Source organism: Thunnus albacares, chromosome 22 (genome assembly GCF_914725855.1).
Source record: "Thunnus albacares chromosome 22, fThuAlb1.1, whole genome shotgun sequence".
NCBI classification, from domain to species: Eukaryota; Metazoa; Chordata; class Actinopteri; order Scombriformes; family Scombridae; genus Thunnus; species Thunnus albacares.
Window position 1 is genome coordinate 22312674 of NC_058127.1, and position 23631 is coordinate 22336304.

The following is a 23631-nucleotide window of genomic DNA, read 5'->3' on the forward strand; positions in this document are numbered from 1 at the left end:
ACTAATGACTACTGCTCTAAATGTCAGCAGAGACGTAGGGCTACCCTGACGGATGCTTTCTAAGCTGAGATCACACAAGAAATATCAGATTACAGGAAAAGATCAAAACCTGGGCTAATTTTCTCAGCAAGCACCAGGGGACAGAGATATTATGGGGAGAAAGAGGGGTGATGGGACTGGATTCAGGATCTTGATGAAGGGGCTGTAAAAAAGAAAAAGAAGTAAAAAGAAACATGACATCAAATGGAGCCATTGGGCAGAGGAGATGGCCTTCATGTAGACTGTGCTTTTATGTTGATTGAGAACAAAAGAGTTGCTGTGTAAGTTATAGGCTCACGCAAATGTTTCCATGAGGCTGTAGCTGCCACGATCACATTCATGAATAAGATATTGTAGCTATTTCTCTGTGTGCATGATTTGCATTCCCAATTCCCAAAGCCAGTTTGCGAGCATTTTTCATTCCAATGATTCATCAAGTGCAATTGCTTTCAAAGAAAAGGGAAAAAAACAAAAAAAACTTAAAAATTACAGAAGACATTAGTATGCCTGAGACCTTATGGACAAACAGAATACTCTATGAGCTCTGAGATCTTCATTCACAGATCTGACAGAAGTGTCTAAACTGATGTGCACTTTAATAAATCTCTTTTTACACTAATCCCATTACTTTAAAATGATAATAAAAATCCCATTGGTAACACAAGCAACAGGCCTGCATCCACAGGTAGCTATGCACGTTTCACCTGCACCACTCTCAAGTGCCTCTGTGTAAGGACATAGATTTTTACAACAATGCCCTCCTGAGGAAATTTAAAGTAAAACAGTGCATTGGCAGTGCTCATTCAAACTCAAACACTGTTTATATTTGTGCATTAATAATTTCCTCTCTATCCAACTCCATCTGTATTTCTGTCTGGCTGTTTGTTCAGCTATCCAGTTTGATTCCACATTACACAATCAATATTCATACTGTCGTTTTAGACATGCACAATCAGAATTGGTTAATTCCCACCTTTGATGGAAAATCCATCAATCATGAAGCTAATGAAATTCTTGATATGATTGAAACACTGCCTTATTTGAGCCCCTAATACCTATGCTGTTGTGGTGTCAATTCAGGGCATATATGAATAATATCTAGTCACAGGAATGTTCATGTTATCTCATCTTCCATTCTTTTCTACTGTCTTTCTCAACTGGAAAGAAAGAACATAGGGAGTGTGAAGTTCATAAACCATATAACGCTACAGAATGTTTTATCAGTGACCTTTATTATTCTTCCCAGAAACCAAGAAAAAGTTGCAATTTAGATTTATTGACATGACATTTAATCTTGCCATCTTAACATTGTACTGAAATTTGAAAATCATTCCTTGCCCAACTCCCAACTCTAAACTATGTTTCTTCTTACACAAAGCCACTTTAATGATGAGATTAGATTCATATCAAACAAAATTATGAAAGGACATCGATACTAAAAACCAAGTTTTTGTGGTTTTTGGCAGTGAAAGTGAGCATACAAACACCTCTTTTAAAAAAAAAAAAAAAAATTAAATGTACATTTATTTAAGAAAATCAGGAATTACTGTTCTCAATAATCAATTTAAACAACACTGTTTATTGGACTATTTTCATTAAGCCATAAATCAAATGTGTTTTTACATGACACAATGGCTATTACTTCATAGGTAGGGTGTGACCAGAGAATTTGTCCTAACTGAAGAAGACATGTACAAGCTGGTTTTGAGCAGATAAAGTCAGTTTTACACACGTGTATAGTTGCAAAATCACCTGTAAGAGTCTACAGTATGTGATTATCTGTAAACATAATTCAGTATAGAAACATACTGGTGTTACTGTTTACCGAAACTTTATGCATATGCATCCATGCTTTTATCTGTGCACAGGGTCCAATGAGCTAATTCAGAAAATGCCAAACACCTGTTTCTTAAGATTCATGAGAGTTCTTCAAGTGGAAAGATCAGCCGTGTAACAGAACAGCTCAGTACAGAATCTCAAAATTGGTTAAACTGATGTAGTTGAATTGACTTTAGGCTTGTAACACTGAAGGAGGATCACATTGTCTCTCTATCAAAGGTAAATATTCACTTGAACTCTGTAATGAAACACTGATAGTAGGCGAATGGATTTAGACGTGAACCCATTACCTTTTAAAGAACAATCGCTACTGTGATGAGAGGTTTCCTTTTTTATGCGGTTAAGGAGATTTGGGTCGATGCCTTCTGTATTCCACTTATCCCATAATTCCTGCCCTCCATCCACTTATTAATTATTCACTTTCTGCCCCCCAACCTCCACTCCACTCCCATCTTTTTGGCTTCAAGATAAGCTCATCAGGCCTTCAGTGTTTCCCTTACCTTTGCCTTAAAGGGGTGGCACGCCCCACCAGTGGGACCCTCCGCCCCTCCTGAAAGAAACAAAATAGGCTATGTTTGTTTTGTTATTTATGTACACTCATTTCATTTCAGCTCAGTGTACAGAAATACACCAATACAAACAACCGCCTTAATGCACACATCTTTGACATCAATGTTTTTCACAGTACCCTGAATGAGCAGATCAAAACTATGCTGAGTGTCTCTACCGTGTTTTGGTGTTCTGCTCTCTGTGTTGGTGGTTGACCGAGGGTGAGGCTCAGCTCCCTCACGCACACAGACACACAAACACACTCACACATTGGTGGACACAGTGAATCAAGTGAAGATAACATGTAACTTGCGTTTTTTGAGAATGTTTGTTACTGTATGTGCAATAAAAGCTTTGCAAATAAAAAGCCAGAGTAATTTATCAAAACACCTTTTCAACAAACATAAACATACGGAAAAGCGATACTCCACCTGCTTTGTCTGCAGTATTCTGATATGTTTTACACAACTACAGTGCGCTGGTTAGGCCAACTGCTAATAGTAATGAACAGGCTAAAACCAAAGCTGTACACTTGTGCAGCTGTACATAGTCTGTTTATCTTAGTTTGTCACATATATTGAAACTAGTCAAATCCTTGTAAAATTGAAGCAGTAAATCACCTCAGCAGCAGAGGTAGGACAGAGGACAGGAGGAATGACTGATACTGACTGAAGTATAAGTTTATATAGTGACTTTGCTGTTGTAAGCATTACTGTTGCTACTCTAGAAACAATATTTTGCTATATTTAAAATATAAATCTATTCTAATCCTGAATGTATTCTTTTTTAAAATAACTATATTTAGAAACTATAAGCCTTGTTTTACCAGTTATTTTGTGATTATTATTTTTATTTATTCACTTTTTTTTTTTACTATTTACATTGTTTTAAGCTTGCTAGGCAGTGAGGGAGGAAGTCTATCACTTTTAGTTTCGAACCAGTCTTCTTTGTAAGTATGTGAATTCCAAGTAAGGAAATCAAAAGGAAGGGACACTAAAAACATAGATCACAGTTCTAACATTCACACTATGTGAATAAATGTTTACTATCACTAAGAAGTTCCAAAAAATACTGACTTAGGAGCTCACCACAGCAAAAATAAAAAAATTTAGCTGTTTGTCAAGCCTATTTCTGCTTTATATTCATGCTCTAACACTAGTTCACTGGGAGCAACTCAGCACCTCCACTGAAGCAGTTAAAGATTAAGGGTGTGACCAAACATTTCTGGAGCGCTTTATATGAACTATGAAGCATTTACTATTTGTTTGGCCAAGTGAGAACAATACCATTCAAACTTGGCTGATAAGTCAACCTCAATATGTCTGAAATTCAGGTCTCAATCTTCCTCCATGTGAACTGTTATACAGCTTATCAGAAGTAAGAGCTTTATTCATTACTGGAAATAACCAACCACAACAGAAACTCAGTGCAGTATGTACATGCATATCTAAACCTAATCATTGAAATGCTGTATAATACACTTATGACCATTTTTGAAGGTTTTTGAGGTTTATATCATCAATACTAGCCAAATATATGCTGCAAATACCACTCAAACACCCTTACAGTAGACAGTGAAACTATGACAATAGACATGGATAAAGGCTAGAGGATAAACATTTAATTGCCTAATATGTAAATTGCATGCCCTCCTATGTTAAAAAAAAAAAAAAAAAAAGATGGAGCCAGCTGCAGCAGCAGCTGGAGGTGAAACCAATTAGGTGTGAGCTCGGAGATGACCACACAATGCTGATAACCAACTTTCTTGCACCTCGGTTAGAAACAACTGCTTAAGAGTAATAAACTATGTAATTGTTCCATAACAGATCTGATGAAACACAATCCACCACAAAAGTTGCATTGCGGTACCATTGGTCTACATTTTTGCATTTTGTTTACAACCTGAATGAAAAGGCTTCTAAACTTGCAAAGTTACTCCAAATTATGCCACCAACTTATCATTTAGTATGCTCTTATATAGGCCAATGCATTGCATTCTCTTTTAAATTGAGAATGTCACACCTATTCATACATATGGCAATTTAATGTGCTCTTGATTTCAGCAAAGGTACATATAAGATATGGACAAATAACTTCTCTAAACAGTCAGTTGCTCTGCAGTGACAGTTATATGGTTAAATGTTGGCTGTAAAATATATATGGTCAGTATGTTCAGCACTTTTAGTTCATGATTTAGGATTTAGTTTATGGCTAAATCCACTATTTCCATCTAGAACATTACACACTCAATAGCTGCACTTCCTATAAACACAGTTGGTCAAGTAGTTTATTACAGGTTTAGTGAATATTAACAAAACAAAAACAAAACATAATTTTAGTCAAGTGGTAATAACTACCTGCAGTTATTACCACTACTACTGTTAGAATCACCTGCCCAATCAACTGCCCAATTCTGGGCAGTCTTTTGCAATGTGCGCCATGTTGACCCACTCCATCCTGGTGGCTTACTCTGTGCTGATGCTGATTCTCTAAACTTGACAAATGAGGACAAAGATGGTTCCCTTCACAAAGAGACATCTATGATGTGGAGTTACAACACGCAGAGATAACCAAGAATTGAGACAGAATTATTCTAAGGAGCAGCAGTAAGTATTCTAACATTTTGGCAAAAAAATATCTGCATATGGAAAACAGTGAGCATGCATATGGGCAACAGATACACAGATTATGCTGTAGCAGTCGCTTGATATGTTTATATCCAGTAATAAAACGTTTTAACACTTTATTGCCACTGTGAAAACTTGTAGTCTTTTGATTCCGACCTGACATAGGCAATGTTCTTTGTATAAAAAAAAAAAAAAAATCTAAAAACCTGTCAACTAAGTATTTGATAGTGTTTGATATGCAAAAAATAAATTGATTATGTACTAATTGAGCAGGAAGGGGTGTAGCAATATAAAGGAAACCACTTCTAACACTGAATTTTTGTTTCAATAAATATGTGCATTACATTATTATAACACCAGCTCCAGGAAGCATGTTTACAACATCATGTCCACACTGAGTGAATATCAAATAACACCACCACCATTTTTAAGTCAGCTCGTACACAAAGTTTCAGTAACAATCACTTTGACCCAGCCAATTAATTGGTAGATTAATCAACTAATACTAATATTAAGTGAATAATTTAATCAAGCAGCAGGGCTTGGCAACACTAACCTCAGACCATTAACTCGGGTAGAGCATTACAGCATTAGTCCAGTCACATCTAAGAGAACAAGCACACTAATCATAAAGGAACAGAGCGGGGGCCTTGATAGCGGGCCACTGCAGCATTTATAAAGTACCCTTCTTAACCCTCACAAAGCAGCAAAGTATACTGAAATGTTGCCTGTTTGTTGGATCCAGGAGAGCCTTCAAAGTGTCCTTAATATCGTTATTTTACCCTTATGCATAGACAAGTCACACTGTGCCAGATCCTTTATTTTCCCTTTTAAATGCATCCTCTTCATTCGCTCCCTTTCTCCTTTATCTTCTTTCCTCTTCCACCTCTACCTCACTTTCAAGTTCACCCATAATTTCTCCATTTATTGCTTTTGTACAATTGGCTCGACATTTTAAGGAGTCTCTGGCAGACATCTTGTAGAATCGCTTATGACTTTCATTCCCCCGATCAGGTGCCTTAACGATTTCAAATGAGCAGGAAGCCTGTGGGCCATATCCATCTGAGGAACTGATTAAACCTGTTGATCATACAGATATCCAACAAAATTAAACCATTCAAAAGGCTTCATGCACAAATTCTGAAGCATGTCAGTTACTTTACATCATGTAATGCCATCAGAGTGAACAAGAATACACTTTAAAATATTGTCTATTGTATGTAGTATGCTTATAGAGTAATTATATCTGCTTAGTTGTTTTGTACACCATATTTCCTACTGCAATACATTTTTCTTTTTGTTTTATCATAATACAGATGTCCTCTCAGATGAAAACGGTAATCTTACAAGATGTGATTGACAGTTTAATACCAAAGTGTGGATGACATGAGAAGCAGAAAATATCCCTCTTGGTGTGGCCATTTTATCATTTATCTTTGTATGTACTCTCCATTTCTAAGAAAGAAAAACATTTCAAGTCGATTTAGTGTTTAGTGTCCACATTTTGCTCTTGACAGATGCGCTCAGACAGTTTCAATGGCAGGCTGAAATTACACATTGTTCTTGTGGAGGCTCTATAATGGCAAATTGGGGAGCACTTTGGTGTTTAGCAAGAAATAAAGAATTTAATGAAATCAGCGATCAAATGTGGATGTTTTTTAGTGACAGGTTTGAGAATGGAGAAGTAAAGAGGAGTTCATTGTAGAAAACCAGGCGACAAGCAGACCTAAGCTATGCAGGCTGTAAACACTGACACTTTGTCAACTAAAAATCCTGTAAAAGCAGTCACTGCAAACCAATAAAGTAGTGTTCATGGTGATAGTTGAGAAAATTGAATATTGAGGCATTTGTTAGAGGTTTTGTTTTGTGTACATGTAGTATGTAGCCTTAATGTGTGTTTGCTATGTTTATATGTGGGTGTGTCTGTCATGCTGTAAGCATGTGTGTGTTTGTGTGTGTACTGTCAAGGAGCACTTGACATCAGAGGAGAGGTATGGGCTGAGGGTAGCAGAAGGGGATTTGGTGAATTACCAGGCTGCAGCCTCAGCATCGAGTCCAGAGGATTAGAGCAAGGACTGGGGTCCAGGAAAGAGATGTGCAGACGCACGAGAAGAAGGGGATCAGTGTGTGTGTATGTGTGTGTGCGTGTGCATGTGTTTGTGTGAAACATTGGTCAAACACGGACTTCAAGCACTAAGAGGTACCATGTCACATCACATAAGAGCACCCTCAAGGTCACTGGGATGCGCAGGAAGCGTGATGTGTGGTGTGCCAGTTGAAATAACTGCACTATGACGGATTGAAACACACACTTATAGAAGCAACCTTTTACAGGACATATGCAAAATTGCTCTAATTGGAGGAATCACCCAGCTCTCCTCACGAAGTACACAGATGTTGTGAATTTTGGTCAAAGCCATTTTACCCTTACTGAATACTCATTAGTTCTATATTGATCAAAAGTAGAAACAAATGTTGAGTTTGAAAAAGGGCTGCAACAATACACAGAAAGACGTCAGATGTTTAACTAACTTGTTTAATTAACTGCCTTGTATATGTACATAAGGTACATATTCACAGTATCATTTAGATCTAGTCATCTAGTCACTAAAGTTAAGTAACCAGTCAGCCACTGCCTACAGAACCCCCCACCCGCCCCATACTGACATATGCTTTGTTATATTCATACAAGGAAACACAATTTTTCCTTCTCAAACCCATTTTATTATTTTTCCACCCTTTTAGCCACTGCAATGTCCTTCTCTCCCACAATGCACTCAAACAGAGCTATGATGAGAGTAGCGCCCATCAGTCTTATTTTCTCTGGGGAGACCCACTCAAGCCTGCTGGCCACTGGGGGTCCAAAGGACCAATGGTTCCTCAGAAAACCACTGTAGCTATCAACCCAGCCCAGTCACTCAACTGTGTCACTATTACCTGACAATAGTGCTTTCTCCTGCCTCCTCTGGCTGCTGCAGGATAAAAAAAATAACTAAAAATCAATTCTTATGGTTAAATATTGGTAGATGTTATTTCGACAATTGTAAGACAAAGATTTAAATCACATTTAATAATTACGAAAGGTTTAGGTTGCTTGAGTTGATTCACCCGAGCAGGTAAAAGTGTTATAAGGTAAAAGTGCCCCCCCTCATGTATGTTAAGAGTGAACAAAATATTAGGAACACCATTCAATATAGTGCACTCCAGTACACCACCACCCACAACAACCTCAATAATAAACATAAAGTAGAAAGAAAGAATTATCATAATTATCACATAAAGTAGTTAAGTAGAATTATCACCATTCTGACAATGTCAACAAAAACTGAAAATGTATAAACTTCGTGGATGTAGAATTTATGGCAAAGCTGTTGTATTGGATTGCACAGGTTTACCTAATGAAGTGGCTGGTGATTGTGTGAATGTGTGTGAGTGTGTGTGTGTGTGTGTAAACTTAGCACAAAAAGTAAGGAAATTTGTGTTTTGTGTTTGTTGTAACAGTGCTTCTTGGCAATAAATCTTATACCGTTGGAAAACCTATTTATTTCCCTTTTAAATGGTGCCACATTTGTAAGGAACATGCATTTGTGGGATGAGCAACAGAGCTGAGTATGTGGTTGTGCCCATGAAAAATTTGCCAAATCTTCTCTCCCAATGCCAAACAGCTTATTTTGCTGTTGCTATTGACTCTTGTTTTGAGCCTCTGGTACCCCCAGGTACCTGAGTGGCACCTGATTGGCAGCACCTGTGAGCATGGGCCCTGCTACAGTGGTCAGTAGGTGTCTGCTTCAAGAATCGGCATGCCATGTTTGACTGATCTGGATAGGGCCCATGCGACAGGGCAACTTCAAGCTGGTGTTCCGTAAAACCAAGTTGCGGCATTATTTGGAGTGAGCCCTAGTACCATCTCCAAAGTGAAGACCAAGTTCCATGTAACGGGGGATGTCAGAGACAGGCCGTGAAATGGGCGTCCCAAGAAGACGACACCCCAAGAAGACCGTTTCTTCACCTTGTCAGCACTTAGGTACTGTAGGCTGTCTTCTACAGACTTGCAGTCAAGGTTTGCAGGATGATATGGCTGATGGCTCCCTGCCCAGACAATCTGGAACAGGCTGCACGCAGCCATTCTCCGGTCTCATAGGGCTGCTAGGAGGGGTGGCATCTCCCTCACTGGAAAAACGAGGCTTGTTATCATTTGAGGCAATCTCAATGCAGAGATATATCGAGACGAGATTCTGCAACCAGTGGCAATCCCACATCTCCACAGTCTGGGACCGAACTCTATCCTCCAAGATAACAACGCTCGCCCCACAGAGCAGGGTTTATCAGAGACTACCTCCAGAATTTTGGAGTGGAGAGGATGGAATGGCCTGCCAGTAGTGTCCTCAACCCTATTGAACCACTTGTGGGATCAGCTTGGGCGTGCTGTTCATGCCAGAGTGACCAACACAACCACATTGACTGACTTGCGTCAAATGCTGGTTGAAGAATGGGATGCCACACAGCAGTGTGTGACCAGGCTGGTGACCAGCATGAGGAGGAGGTGCCAGGCTGTTGTGGCTGTGTATGGTTCTTCCACACGTTACTGAGGCTCCTGTTTGTTAAATGAATAAATTGTTAAATTACCAATATGTCTTATTTCTTCAAACTTCAATCATCTAATCCACCAAACAAGAGTCAATGGCAGAATAAGCTGTTTGGCATTGGCAGAGAAGATTTGGCAAATTTTTCATGGACGCAACCCACATACTCAGCTCTGCTGCTCATCCCACAAATGCATGTTCCTTACAAATGTTGCACCATTTAAAAGGGAAATAAACAGGCTTTCCAATGGTATAATATTTATTGCCAAGAAGCATTGTAACAACAAAGAAATTTTCTGATTTCTGTGCTACCTAATTGGAGTTGAGATTACTCTACATGATGCTGCCCATGCATCAAGAAGAAACACAGTGGTGTTTTGTGCATGTGAATAAACACATACACCCACATCTTAAAAGTTTCACCAGCGGCCCCTAAGCAAAATGGCAATCAAATGATTTAACCATACCTAAATATTTAATGTGAGAGTTAGATCTTCCTCCAACTTACAAGAAGTCAAACAGCTCCAGAGCTACTGCATATGTTTAATGGGAGCTATTTACTGTATAATTAGGACTTGGACACAGACAGCCTACATAAAAGACTAAAGGGTAGCTGTCCTATTTCCAAAATTCCACTCTTCACAACCGCCCTCATGTCTCTGGCAAAGCTGGGCTGATTAACAGTCTCCCTCTCCCACTTGTTTTCCTCCCTTGGACTGGCAGTGGTGGAGGCACATAGGATTTAACCCCAATTGATTGCTTGGGATTCCAGTAATGACCCTGGAATATGATCAAAAGCTTCAAGGAATTTCTAAACTCCTGAAGCAGAGTAAGGGAGAGAGGAGGGTGAAAGAGAGTGATTCCTGTAAATGCTACACATAAAAAAAAAATCATGAATCTGGCATCCAATAATCCTGTGAGTTTGCTGGTGGTATGGTGAAAGCTCTAACGAGCTGCATGCCCCTCACAATTAGAAAAGCAGGGCTAGGGTAGGGTGGTCAGACTCTGACAAGAGGCAAACACAGAGGAAGCTTAGGGAAACAGCAGTTCATCTGTCAACTGTGTATTGCCACCTCTTGAATCCTGCTTCTCATTTGTTCATCTCTTGCATACTTGTTTGTTTAGCTGGATTCATATTTGTACACATTGGCTCTATCTCTTTTTGTGGTTACTTATATTTTTTATGATATCATTATTCACAATAGAACATGTGAAATGTGATGTTTATGTTCATGTGACAAAGCCCTCTAGCAGCCTTAGTAATTATGACGAGAGCAAAGGAGGAAGTCAGGTGACATTCTTATAGAGTGACAAAGTTTACTTAATTAGGACGTTGTGGTGGATGGATGGGTCAGACTTTAACATAGTAGACCGCAGTTTGTTTTCCTTTTTCCAACCGACACTCAATGTTCACACTCAAGATCAGTGGTTATTATGGTAACCATTATGATGAAGTTCCCTTAACAACCTTAATGAAGTTGTAATTTTAATCTAGACCTTCTTCACCTCATTTCCTGGCCCACACTTACTCCAGAGATGGTTCAGAAAGTGTTTTTTATATATATATATATATATATATATATATATATATATATATATATATATATATATATAATTAATAGCACATCTTTGCTTTCTCATTCTAATGTTACAATGTTGCAACTTATAATACACACACACACACACACAGCACTTTCATCCTGACCAGTGCTGTGTGATCACAGCCGGGTCTTCTTGGATCCACTCAGATATTACACATAATGTTCAACAGACCTCGTATCCATGGCAACAGAACGGGACCCAACCCAGACCCAATTGACTGTATAAAACATGGATCTGAACCCATATGGATCCTAGGTCTAGTCTCAGGTCCTAGGGTTCAGGTGGACCCATGAAGACCTCTACAGGGCAGGGTTGCTTTCCACAGTGGTTGTGGTATTGGCAGAGGGGCCCTTGTTCCAAACTCTCCTCTTACCACCCAGACCAGCTCAGTAGCAGACTTGATGCCCAGTGGAGGTCTGAACCCAGGGTAATGAGGACTCCATCCTTAAGTGATCAGAAAGATCTAACACTGCTTCGGCATGGAAGAAGTTATCTGGTTTTGCTTCCTGAGTAACACGGCATTGTTCTTTCCTTTTTTCTATGAAGAACAACAGCCCACCTCTGGGGTGTAAAATGATGGCGCCTCAGGGCTTGCTTTCTGCCTTCTCTCATCTCAGTTTTCTCCTGTTCTTTCAACATTGAAGAGTTGTGGTAGCATGGGGGGGGGGTAAAATGGTGATTTCTACCTACAAATTTACAATTATAATTTGTACATTACGATTATAATTGAATTAAAATTTATTGACAAAGTAGTCAAAATTTGCTAATTTGTTAGTTGTGCATACTGAGCAAGTTGCATGCTCTGCCTACTGGTCTAACCTTTAAAAACACTGACTCTATGGGGTGAATCAGAGTTGCTGGCTAATAAATTTTTTCAATGAAGGCAACCTTTCCCTGAGATGACCCACCCTGTAAAGGACATAAATCATTTTGCAGTAATTACACTTACAGAAAAGTGCCTTACTATTACTTGTCTTTTATCCTGAAAAGTGTTATAGACTGCGGTGTAGTCTGCAGACTCTCACTGCACCCAAGGATATCTCCAGCCTTGAAAAATAACTTGCCAAAAGGGGCGAGGGCAGTAAAAGCAGTAGAGAGAGACTGTTAAAGAGAAACAGCAAAGCAGAGATAAAGAGGCAGAATGGGAACTAACATTCAGGAATTTATCTTCATTTATCCTTTCACTTATTCAAGAATGATGTTATTCCCTGTTCAAATGCACCACTTTGAAAGTCAGTGTACCATAAGTTTGAATCATTCTCTCACTTCATTGTTATGCATGATATTTGGGTAACATTTTACCACACATCAGTAGGAACCTATATGGTATAACACAGCTGATGAGCTTCATTAAACTCACTGCTTTGGCAGACATTTTACCTTTGTGAAAATCAAGTGTTCTTTTGAAATTGTCATGATAGCTAGCACAGCCATGCGCATGTCCACAGTGGAAGGCATAGAGCTCATGTTCATGTTGGCAAATGAAAAGCTTGAGCTAAGAGGAAGCCTCAGTCTCCATCTCTGTGAATGACACCCATTGCTCCTCTCATCTCTCATTAAGAATAAATGGAGGGCATGTAATCACTGTACAGCTTAATTTATATGCTGTTGTTTGACTTTCTATTTGGATTTTAGTTGTCACTTTTTTGTTTAGATAGTTAATTAGAACATCAATTACATGCCTGATATGTATTTTGTCCCCTTCACTGCCAGTGCTGTACGGGCAATCTGTGCTGTCTATAATTATTATTTCTTACCAAAAAATATTAATTTTGGATAGTCAGCTTTCAAACTCATTGATAGGTGTTTTGTGGAATACCTAGAGTTGGAAATATATACTTTTTTTTTTTAAGGTTTTAATCTTTTTTGTTTTATCTAAGGGGGTTTAGTTGTATGATTACCATCCTACACCAGGATAGCATTTTATTTGGTTTTCAATAAAAGTTTCCTGTTACTTGAGAGTGTATTCAATAATGTAAACTATGCACAGGTGATCACTGTCTATGGTGGCCCTCTTGCATGTAGTTTCAGGGTATTTTAGTCCTGCACAACTCAAGAGCACAGTGGTGTGAGAAGCGTACTGTTTCTATCCATTTAGCTTATTAGATGAAATCCACCAGTAATAAGATCTTGATCAAGGCAGAATGCCAGCAGATTTCCCTTGTTTGCTCAGCGTTGTGGAAAATAAGCACAAAGTCATTCCAGCACTTAGGTTGTCACCTCTATGTGTGAAAATATGCGTATAGATTTTTCCCTAGAGTCTGTTGGGGATTCAGTAAATGCACAATCATCTTTTCTATTTCCATACTTTGCTCACTGTACTCGAAGACTCTTCTTGAAGCATTACATTGTTACCACTGACACAGTATTATCAAACTTTAATAACTGTGTTCACATTGCAATAAGGACCTCACCAGTTTTAGCTGTTGTTTGTAGTCAGTAGACAGTACAAGAGAGATAGAGTAGGGGGGGTGAAATATTAACAGTGAAACAGTTCAAGAAAGAGTCATTCTGAGTTGGAGTTTTTGACTGAATTCATTGATTCATAATATGTTGTTCTTGATGTCCCCACTGTCTCTCTGTCTTTGTGTCTCATATGCATTTTTCAGAAGTAGCAGCCCTGAAGGCATAAATGATGTATATTTGTGGGCACAGTTAGCTTTAAAGCAAAGAAGGAGCTCAAAATGTAAAAAGATGCCAATGGCTTCTGATTCATTCATGAACCCTGCTATTGGTTTACAATCAGAAACAAACACTTCCTACATATATTCAGTTTTTATTTCCCATTTCTTTCATTGAAAGAATTGAAATCATTTTTCATTTTGTAACAACCTGTGAACACTTATCACTAATCAGTTTATCTCCGTTTTGAAACTGAGAAGCAGGGCCTGATGGTGTTCTCTATATTTTATTTAGTAGTTCATTAATAATGTTCCATATAGGCCTGGATTTATATTATCCGTTGATTCTTTAAAGTCCTTTTGAGAATTTTTTTTTTTTTTCTGAATTTAAATAGGCACAAAGTTATTTGTATATGTTATATATTCTTTTAAATTTAGGGGAGTTGGATTTAAAATACTTTTTTTTGTTTTTTTAGGAACTGAAGTAAACCCAGGTTTATCTAAATCAGCATTCATCTTTCTTCTTGTCTTTTTGAGTTGAAAACACTGGTTCAATAAACCAAATACATGTATAAAATTTGAGGCTAATTCGGGATCTTCCCCATGAAGAACATTTTCCCATGAGATATTTGCTATCTTAGACCTGAAATTGGGTCTGTGGATGATTCTCTTTCTTGAACAGATCGATATCACCTATGAGATAATAAACATATCCTTTTGATATAAGTTGGAGAAGATCTGATAACCTTTGATTAAAAAACAATATCTGTATTGTGTGCACAGTAAATAACTCCATCAATTACACTTCTTCCCCCAACTGAGAGGCATGATGTAACTTCAATAAAAACAGGTTCTGCAACATTAGATTCAAAAGTCACAAGATCACCTCTGTTGACAAATTGGTAACTTTTGTGGATGGAGAGAGACACACCTCCTCCACTACTCAATCCCCTTGTTCAATGAATAGCAGTTTATATAATCAAACCACAGATTAATTTAGCCATGTTTCAGTTCAAGCTACAATGGAAAATTTATGATCCAGACATGAGGGCAATGGGTCAGACTGTCATAATTCTTGGATAAGCTCCTTACATAGAAATGAAAAATAGAAATGTTTTGGCTGTAACGGGATGTGCTTAGCACATCTAGAACTTGTATCACTGATTTCTAGTGGACAAAAAATAGAAGTTTTTCATTTTAAATCTAAAAATAAGCTAACCAGTCTCAGTAAGCTACATAATAGCAAACTGAACTTAGTTTTTTGCCTCTAATAACTAAAGCTATTAATTGTTGGGCTGAAACTAATGATTTAAAAAAATATGTATAACTGGCAGTTATTTTCTTGATTAATCAATTTGTCTATAAAATGATTTGGGGGAAAATGGTGACAAATCTTAATCACTGTTTCCCCAAGCCCAAGGTGACATCCTCAAATGTCTTCTTAGATATTTAGTTTACTGTCATAAAAGTAAAAAAAACAGAAAATATTCACATTTAAGGAACTGAAAAAAAAAAAGGATTCAAAATAGTTAGCAATTTCGGTTAATAAACTACTCATTGCACCTTTTAAATAAATGTCTTATTTTTGCACATGTATTTGTTTGTACTTATTTATGTGTCTCTTTTTTTTGCTTTTGGTTTTTACCTGAAATATGTATTTCTTCTTAATGTGTTCTTGTATTATTCCTCTTTGGTATATGTGTGTTGGTGTCCTGCGTCTCACTCCTTAAAGTGTATCATGTTCTCTCCACACTCCTCCTGCTCCACATTTATGGATGAGAAGGGTTGACAGCCAAGCAGTGCTGAGAGAAGTGTGGAGTGGTGGTAAGAGATGGAAAGTAAATCGACAGCAGACAGGGTCCAGTGCTTCTCTGTTGTGAGACTGAACTGCTAAAAAGTAAAGGGGAGGCCGGTCAGGGGTCATTTTCCAGCTTGCTTTTCCAATGATGGCATTATGGTCACAAAAAGTTTTCATGCATTGTTTGGTGTAATGAGGAGTATCATACAGTGTAAAAACATTGTGTGTGGAAGAGGTGACAGGCTTACAAAAAACCAACAGCCTTGGCCTCAATGTCTTTCCTCCATGAAATACTGAGCAACAAACTGTTGCTGGCATCCAGCTGGGGTTATTTACTATACTACAGGGGTCACTAGAGACTTTATAGCTCTGCCCCTGGGTCCTATCAGCTCTCCAGAATGATATATCATCTATAAAACATGGTCATCCCAGCTCTGCGCCCCACACTGTAAAGATGGCGTGGCTGCCATAACTTTATATTTGTACACAGCTGCCATGACATGATATTACATGGGACCACATATACTGCTCTGTACATCTTTATGTCTCTTCTGGTGTGCTCACTGTGGCCTGGGAGAGGTGGAAAGGCATGATAGATGAGCTATATTTGACCAACTATCTCTTCATTTGCTCCATTCCACTATCTTAGCTCCCTTTTATCACACACACTCACTTCCTCCTTGTCCCCGTCATTGGCTGTACCCCCATGTGTAAGAGCATGTTTGTCGATGCCTGAGCAAGCAAGGTGCAGCTGATAGCACTTGGGAGCTGGAGATATCCTTGTCAAAATCCAGGATATTAACAAACACGGCCTGGGAGACTGCGGCCTATTGATTGCGAACATTCCTCTGGCACCTTTTCTTCTGTTGCCTTCATTCAACACTGTGGTCATTTAAGCTCTGCCTCAGCTCTTGTGCCTGAACTGTAGATCAAGAGCAAGGCCTGCACCGCAAGGCAAAGTGCCCTGTGCTCCATCTGCTCTGGCCGAGATTCCTATTCTGCCCCATGTGTTGGGACTGAAGAGGTTTCTTTTCACCTTGGACATAGAATGGTAGCCATCTCGCCAGTAGGGATGGCAGCCTACTTTGTTCATGGCTGGCAGTAATAAAATGGAATTAACTAGCAGCTCAGTGAGCTAAGGTGTAAATTTCCCTTTCCTGACACTGTGCATTTGAGTGAGACTCCTTTTCCATTGTGTGTCTTGAAGGAAATTCTTCAAACACACAGATCCAAAAAAAAAAACCCAACAAAAACCTTAACATGATCTTAAAGATTTCATTTATTACCATACAAAACAAAGTGTGATATTTTTTTCCCACTCAGTGCATCAATATGACACTTTTTTAAGTTTGTAGTTTTAGAGACTCATTCTTTAGAGTTGTACTGATTTATTTATTAATGCAATATTATGGAAGATACTCTGATTTCGTGTCCCTCAAAACATATTGTACCTCTGAAATGTCATAAACCAAAAGGAGAAAAAAAACCCCAAAAAACATGGCAGTTCAGTTTTCTTTGACTAATCTGTTATCTTCAACCACAACTCACAATGTTAGCTGTCATTTTAGGGAAAGGAAATTCTTAAAAAGTACAGTAGTGCTTTGCTTTTTCCACATATTTCCCAGAAAATTATGCAACTATGGTAATGTTCGACAGGTCATTGACAACAGAGTACTCCTTGAGACATCCCCAAATTTTGCAGCAGGTTCAGAATTCTGTGTGTACAGCTTCCTTGAGGAAAAAAAAGAAAAGTTGCTTTTCATAACTTAATTGGATGGACTCTCCACCCCAACATTGATCAACTGTATATTTGCTGTAATACTTAACACCTGCCAACTGATGTAGCAGCTCCAATCCTTAATTAGAAATATGGCCTGACAGCACGGATCAATATTTTTGATGAAAATTATTCATGTTTATTAAAACATTTTTTTTCTTTTTCTTTTTTGAATCACTTATTGAACATTGGAAGGAATCCAAAAGGAGTAGGGACAGGGCTGTTAATAAGCTATGGGGGTGATATTGGCTTTGAAGTTCTTTAAAACTTGCTACCACTCCCTACCACTTATTCTTTGTCTTACTCTATCATGCTATGACTCTGTGTATGGTGTCTGCCTGAACCATCATAGGTTGATGTGCCATGCTATTTTTTCAGGAGGTGACAAGAAGCAGAAAGCAATGTGTATTGTTATGTTGTTCAACCAATAACTATTTATTTTAAGTTACTATTTATTCATGCTACTGCATGAATGCAGATTTCTTTTTTTTTCATTACCGGTTGCCCTCTTCTTCTTTCTGTTTTAATTTCATTATTCTCTTGGCTATTTTGGTTTTGTTTGGGGGTGAAAAAACCTTTTAATTGGATAAACTGGTGGTAAAATGTAAAAAATAAAACATGAATAGTTGCAGTTAGGAAGAATGTTTGTTTAAGTGTCTGACAACATGTCTTATTTTAATGAGTTTGAGTCTTAGGGGTCGTTATTTGCAGAATAGAGGGAATTGGAAAGTGAATGTCAAGAAGTTAGCTGTTGCCTGAGAGGTCCTTTTTTGACCTTTTAAGACTTGCTTTTACAGAGATAATATGAATGCTGCATTCTGATCATCCCTGGTAGTCGTTTTCCTCTATCATCACAATTAGCAGCTCTGTGTTGAGGCTTATGTGTGGATTAGCACTATAGTAGACATCTAATGCTAATTGCAGTCTCCCTGTGCTATTATATCTCATGTTGTCGTGACTACCTTTGAACTGATCAATCCTTTCTTTTTCCCTTTTCCGTTTCTTCTCTTCCAGGTGACTCATCTCAAGTTGGTAAGTTGACTTCTTTCCATAATTTCTGCTATCTTTTGCATGTTCTTTTATATGCACTCACCTCGCTTCCGTAGGAAATGTGTGGTTCCAGCCCATCTTTATTATACAGTGCAGTTAGGTTTGTGTGAACATTTACATGCACGCACACATACAAACAAAACCACCAATTATCTCTTAACCGTAGTTGGTGTGCAAAATGAAGCGAACAGTTGAATATAAATCTTTCTCTTTCTGCCTTTGTTTTTCCCTTGTATTTTTATTCTTTATGCGTTGCAGCCATTTCAAGTTGCCTACTACATTACCTTTCATTTGTTTGTACTGTATATTGATGTGGGGATTTTCCATTGTTTACTGTGAAAATCACTCTTAGCCCCCACTTTGGGAGCCACATAGGCATTATTTTCCAGTGCAAATGTAGACGGTTTTTGTGAATTACTAGTTAGTGTGGGAGCCCAGACACCATTCTGTGTTTCAGTAATATCATACTGTACAATGTTGTTATAAGGCACTGACTGCCTCATAAAAATCCAGAGCTCAGTGAGTTGTTTCTCATTTTTAAGTTTATGAAGTTTGTGAAAGTGGCTCATGTAGTGTCTCAGATGTAGTGCCTCAGATTTAGAGGTATGGATTTCAGTAAAAGACTGTGTGTAGTTGTACAATTTTTATTCACCCATTATTCATCTGCCTCAAGTTTTTTTTTTTTTTTTTTTTTAATGCTACATTTATCAGACTTTCCATTGGTTTGGTTGAGTGCTTCCCATGTTTAAATGGGACTTTTGATAGCAATTCAGACATACAATGCAAATCCTCACAACTATTTTCGGCTCATTTCTTTTTTGCTAACTCTTCCACATTGTACTAATTTTCAAAATGACCTTCTCATTCATGTAACTTATGTGGAAAGTTATAGGCAAATTTTATTTCATCTTCCATGTTGTGGTGTACTGGACCTGAAATGCTGTGGACCATTTAGGCATTTATTAAAACACAAACAGAGGCTTTATGTGTAAATATGCTGACACGTCACAGTAGGCTAACTTTCTATCAGCGTAGCATTTGGAATCAGCGGGGGAGAAATACATGAGCGAGGGATAGGACTGGGGTAGAGGATGAGATGGACAGACTAATGGGACGTATCAACACCTCACACAAACAGCAGGAAAATTAGATGAATAGAGTTTAAAAAACTCTAGCTCACAGCACTTTGCAGCAGCCAACTCCTGCTTTAGTGATGTGTCAGTGTTATCTCTTGCCTTCTAATAATTAGCTTTGTCTCGCTGCAGCACCCACTATGCATTATGAACTTGTAATAGTAATCTACGGCACAGCAGAATGTGTGGCATGCAATGAGAAAAACATGCAGTCATGATGATAATAAGGTTTTGTCCAATCCCATGGTGTATAATTTCCCCTATGAGTTCTACGCTGTAATAATTCAAGCATATCTCCTGATCCTTATAAGTAAATGGTTTTTTGTGTGTGTCTGCTTGTTAAGCTTGGTCCAGACTGTTTGGCCTAGAGATCTGATGTTGTCTGAATACTAATGTGGCATTTTGTTTGGAAACGGAGTGGGGACTGGAGTTTTGGTTTAGGACATGTTCACCCCCGGGGTGCAGTGCCGAGTATGAACGAATATTCAAATACCACACCCGTTTCTTACCACCCTGCAAGAATCAAGATCCAGAGAGGAGAACAAAAAACTAATTAAAATTTGATCTGGGAGGCCAATGCAAATCGAGTTTCATCTTCATTAAGACCACTGGGTAAAGAAGAGGGAGATAATTCCTTTCTTTTTTGAGATACAGGACAAGGTGTTTTTCTCAGTCTTCAAATTCAACATGGCCACGTGCTGGTAGGCATATGGTTTCTGAGCAGTGCACACTGTATAATGATAATTGTGATGATGATAATAGATATCATAGCAGTAGTAGTAGTTTGCACTGCAGTCCAAAATAATAGATTCTTAATGTTCTCCTTAAGAACCAGTATTAACACAATAATTGTGTACACTAAGGTAGATATTTTTCAAACACAGTAGAAGTTTTAATTAATAAATACTATTGTTAGTTTTTTTATTTACAGTACAAAAGTCAAAATGTACATTAAGGAAGTCAGTCAATCTGTTATTGTAGGACCATCTCTGTCCAGTCAGTTTTACTGGCCTAAATGTAATGCAAAAGTTTTCTATTGGATCAGTGGTGTAAAACTGCCAGATCTTGGTGTTGCAGTGCACACATATGCACACAACTCCATTATTCTCCTGATGTTTTTCAAAATTCAGTAAATGCAGTTGAAACTCACATGGGTACAGATGTCACATCCCGCTCCACACCAGTTAAAGAATATGACAATCAGTGTTGCAAAATATATCATTGCTGGAAGTTAATATTGCTGTTTTTTGTAGACAGTCAGATTTCTCTTTTCACTGCCAGGCTTCTGAGGCAGGTAGTGGCAGAGGTAATTGTTGTCCCTTAGAAGAAGAGGCAGGCAGGCAGACTACGAGCAGAGATCCTTATCCTCTTGCTGAATTCTGACTCCAAAAATGGCATTGGCAGAGACAGGGACATCTTTCTGTGTACATCTGTCTGTCTCTGTCTCTCTCAAGCCTTGTTCTCCACCGCTCAGATGATTAGCATCGCTCTTTCCCTTTTTTCTCTCTCACTCCCTTGAATGCCAACCCCAGGCTAGTCAGAGCCAGCAGAAGCCTCTTCAAGCTGATGCTGCACTGGGATTGGCCTGCTCTCCACACATGGTACCAAGAATGATCAGTGAACCACACATCCAAAATTTGGAAGAGACAATGAAGGATTCAGGCTCTGTGTTGGGTGGAGGGTGGCACTTAGTAGAACATATTGTTTTTCTCCACTTCCCCCCTCCAGAATGTTCAATAGTAAGACAGCCCCCCACAAAATGTGTCAATGCCTCAAGCTATTTGTTTTAATTCAGCCTTAGTTTTTTTCTTACATCTCCCAAAGTCTGGCATTATGTATTTATACACAGTTGGGAAACTCATTATGTATCCTAAACTGCTTTAGTCTGAGATAATACAGACATGGAGGAGCGGCCTGCTGCAAACATTGAGATGGTTCCTAACTTTCCTAATTTATGAATTCCTTTCCTCACCTTGATTATTATAATGCTGCACACTGAGGCAGTGTTCTGTTTGATCACAGTGACCTGGCTACTTAATTGAACAAGTCTTATACATCAGCCACAAATGTGGAAACCAAGACAATAAAATAACCATTTTCCCCGGAAATATAATTGGTGCTTCAGTTATTTTCCCTTCCTGGTGATAACCAGCACGGTCTCAGAACAGCACAACAAAATAGCAAATCTGCAGTGTAACACCCGAGCCTGTGGCCACATTTACATACTAGAGGAGGGTGGTAATGAGATAGCTACCTGAGATAATTACTACTCAAGGCATCCAGCTCTCATCCCCTACCACAGGGAACCAGTTTAACTCACTACAATTAAATGGTCACTCATTTGCTCCATTTGAGGCACCATTTATGCCCTTTTATGCTTCACTGTGTTTAAACACAACAGTGACTTAAATAGCAGAAACTTTGACCAGCAAATGTTAAAGGATATATGTTCATATAGAGTTATTGATATCAAAATAAAGGACAGACACTGGGAAGTGATCATTTAAGCCCATGGCTCTGGCTAAGCTTAATACAACACACTGGCAACATTTGTGTGCCTACTACTTGATTCCAACAAGCTCACTTTCCTCTGGCATTGTTGTTCATCTGTCATTTGGAATCATCTGATTTAACTGGATTACGTTTAAATGGTAAAATGTCTCTTTCCAGTATTAAAAAGATCCTCCTGTAATATATGCATTCTTTAAAATTGTAACTGGACACCTTGTCTTGCTTATTCCCCACCCGCGAGTATCCATACAGTTAGCAGTGATAGACAAGGATGTTATTTTTTTATCAACCTCTTTCTCCTCATTCTTTCACATTTATTTTTTATGCAATGTTTCTATTGTCGCTATACAGTATGTGGATCTGGGACATAATACATGCAGTCTTGTTATCATTGTGACCTTTTTTTTCTGGCTGGAGCTTAATATTCAGGTCTGAAAACAGTCTTCATCAGGACAGACTCCTGTCTGTCAGACTAAGGACTCAGGAGTCAAAACAGATGTTAATGCTTGGTGGAAAAAAGAATTGCTTATTTGACCCTTTCTCCCAATATATAAAACCATAAATGCCTGGCGGTATATTCAGCATGACCGTGGTGTGGCTTAGAAATGACATCATTAACACTAATGACAATAAATCCTAACTTGTAAAATGTTTATGTTGCTGACGTTGACTCAGTAACTGCTCTGCTGACATTCCGCCTTTTTTGAAGGCTGGAGAAATCCCTGACATGGCCATCAATCAAACCTACTGCCGTTATATTTCATCCTAGTCTTGTCTCAAACGAATAAATTAAACTGTAATATCTTGACTGCTGAGAAATTGCGTTGAATTGTTATAAATGATGGTGTGTTGATGGTGTGTGATTGTTGAGCTTAGTTTATTCAGCTGAGCAACGTGAGACTACACACTAGGAATAAGAGATGGAGAGCACTGTTAGATCTACATTGGTGCCAGCATGTGAAGATTAACGGCGTCCGCTTCCATTAGCTTCACAGTAATTGTTAAGACAGCGATGAACAGTCCATAGCTCTAATCCTCAAATCAAAGAAGTTGCACAGACCACCAACATTCAGGTTTAATTTCTCCACTAAAAAAAAATGTGACTTAATCTTTCCATCTTATTCAGAGATCACAGCATAGAGGTGACTTACTTCCTGTCAAAGTATCTACTAATTAACTGGAATTTGATTCCGGGCTCTTGAAATAGTTTTTTCGGTAGAAAGAAGAGGCTATGCAAGCTTTGTCAATGTAAAGATGTTGATTTTAATGATGGAGCTGGTGGTGCTAAGCAAGTTAAGATTCTCTAACGTACAATAGGGCGTGACATACTTTACACTGTGACAAAAACCTTCATCTCCTAGGTGAATGAGTATAGCACTGTGAATTCAAAGACAGATGAGTGAAAACTGTATACAGAGATGAAAGATTCAGGGAGAACAAAGCATGTCAAGGAGGTGAGAATGGAAGTGTATGCCTTGTGCATGCTGTACTTGTAAGACACA

At 38.4% G+C, this 23631-nt stretch overlaps 1 protein-coding gene across 4 annotated transcripts in view; it reads left to right on the forward strand.

The window, feature by feature from the left end:
- nrxn2b (neurexin 2b) overlaps positions 1-23631 on the forward strand; it is a 714140-nt gene that overhangs the window by 220725 nt on the left and 469784 nt on the right. For all 4 annotated transcript variants that reach the window (XM_044341047.1, XM_044341046.1, XM_044341049.1 and 1 more), the window contains one exon: positions 18450-18467. In XM_044341047.1, coding sequence (XP_044196982.1) covers positions 18450-18467 — 18 coding nt within the window. The remainder of the gene's footprint in view (positions 1-18449; positions 18468-23631) is intronic.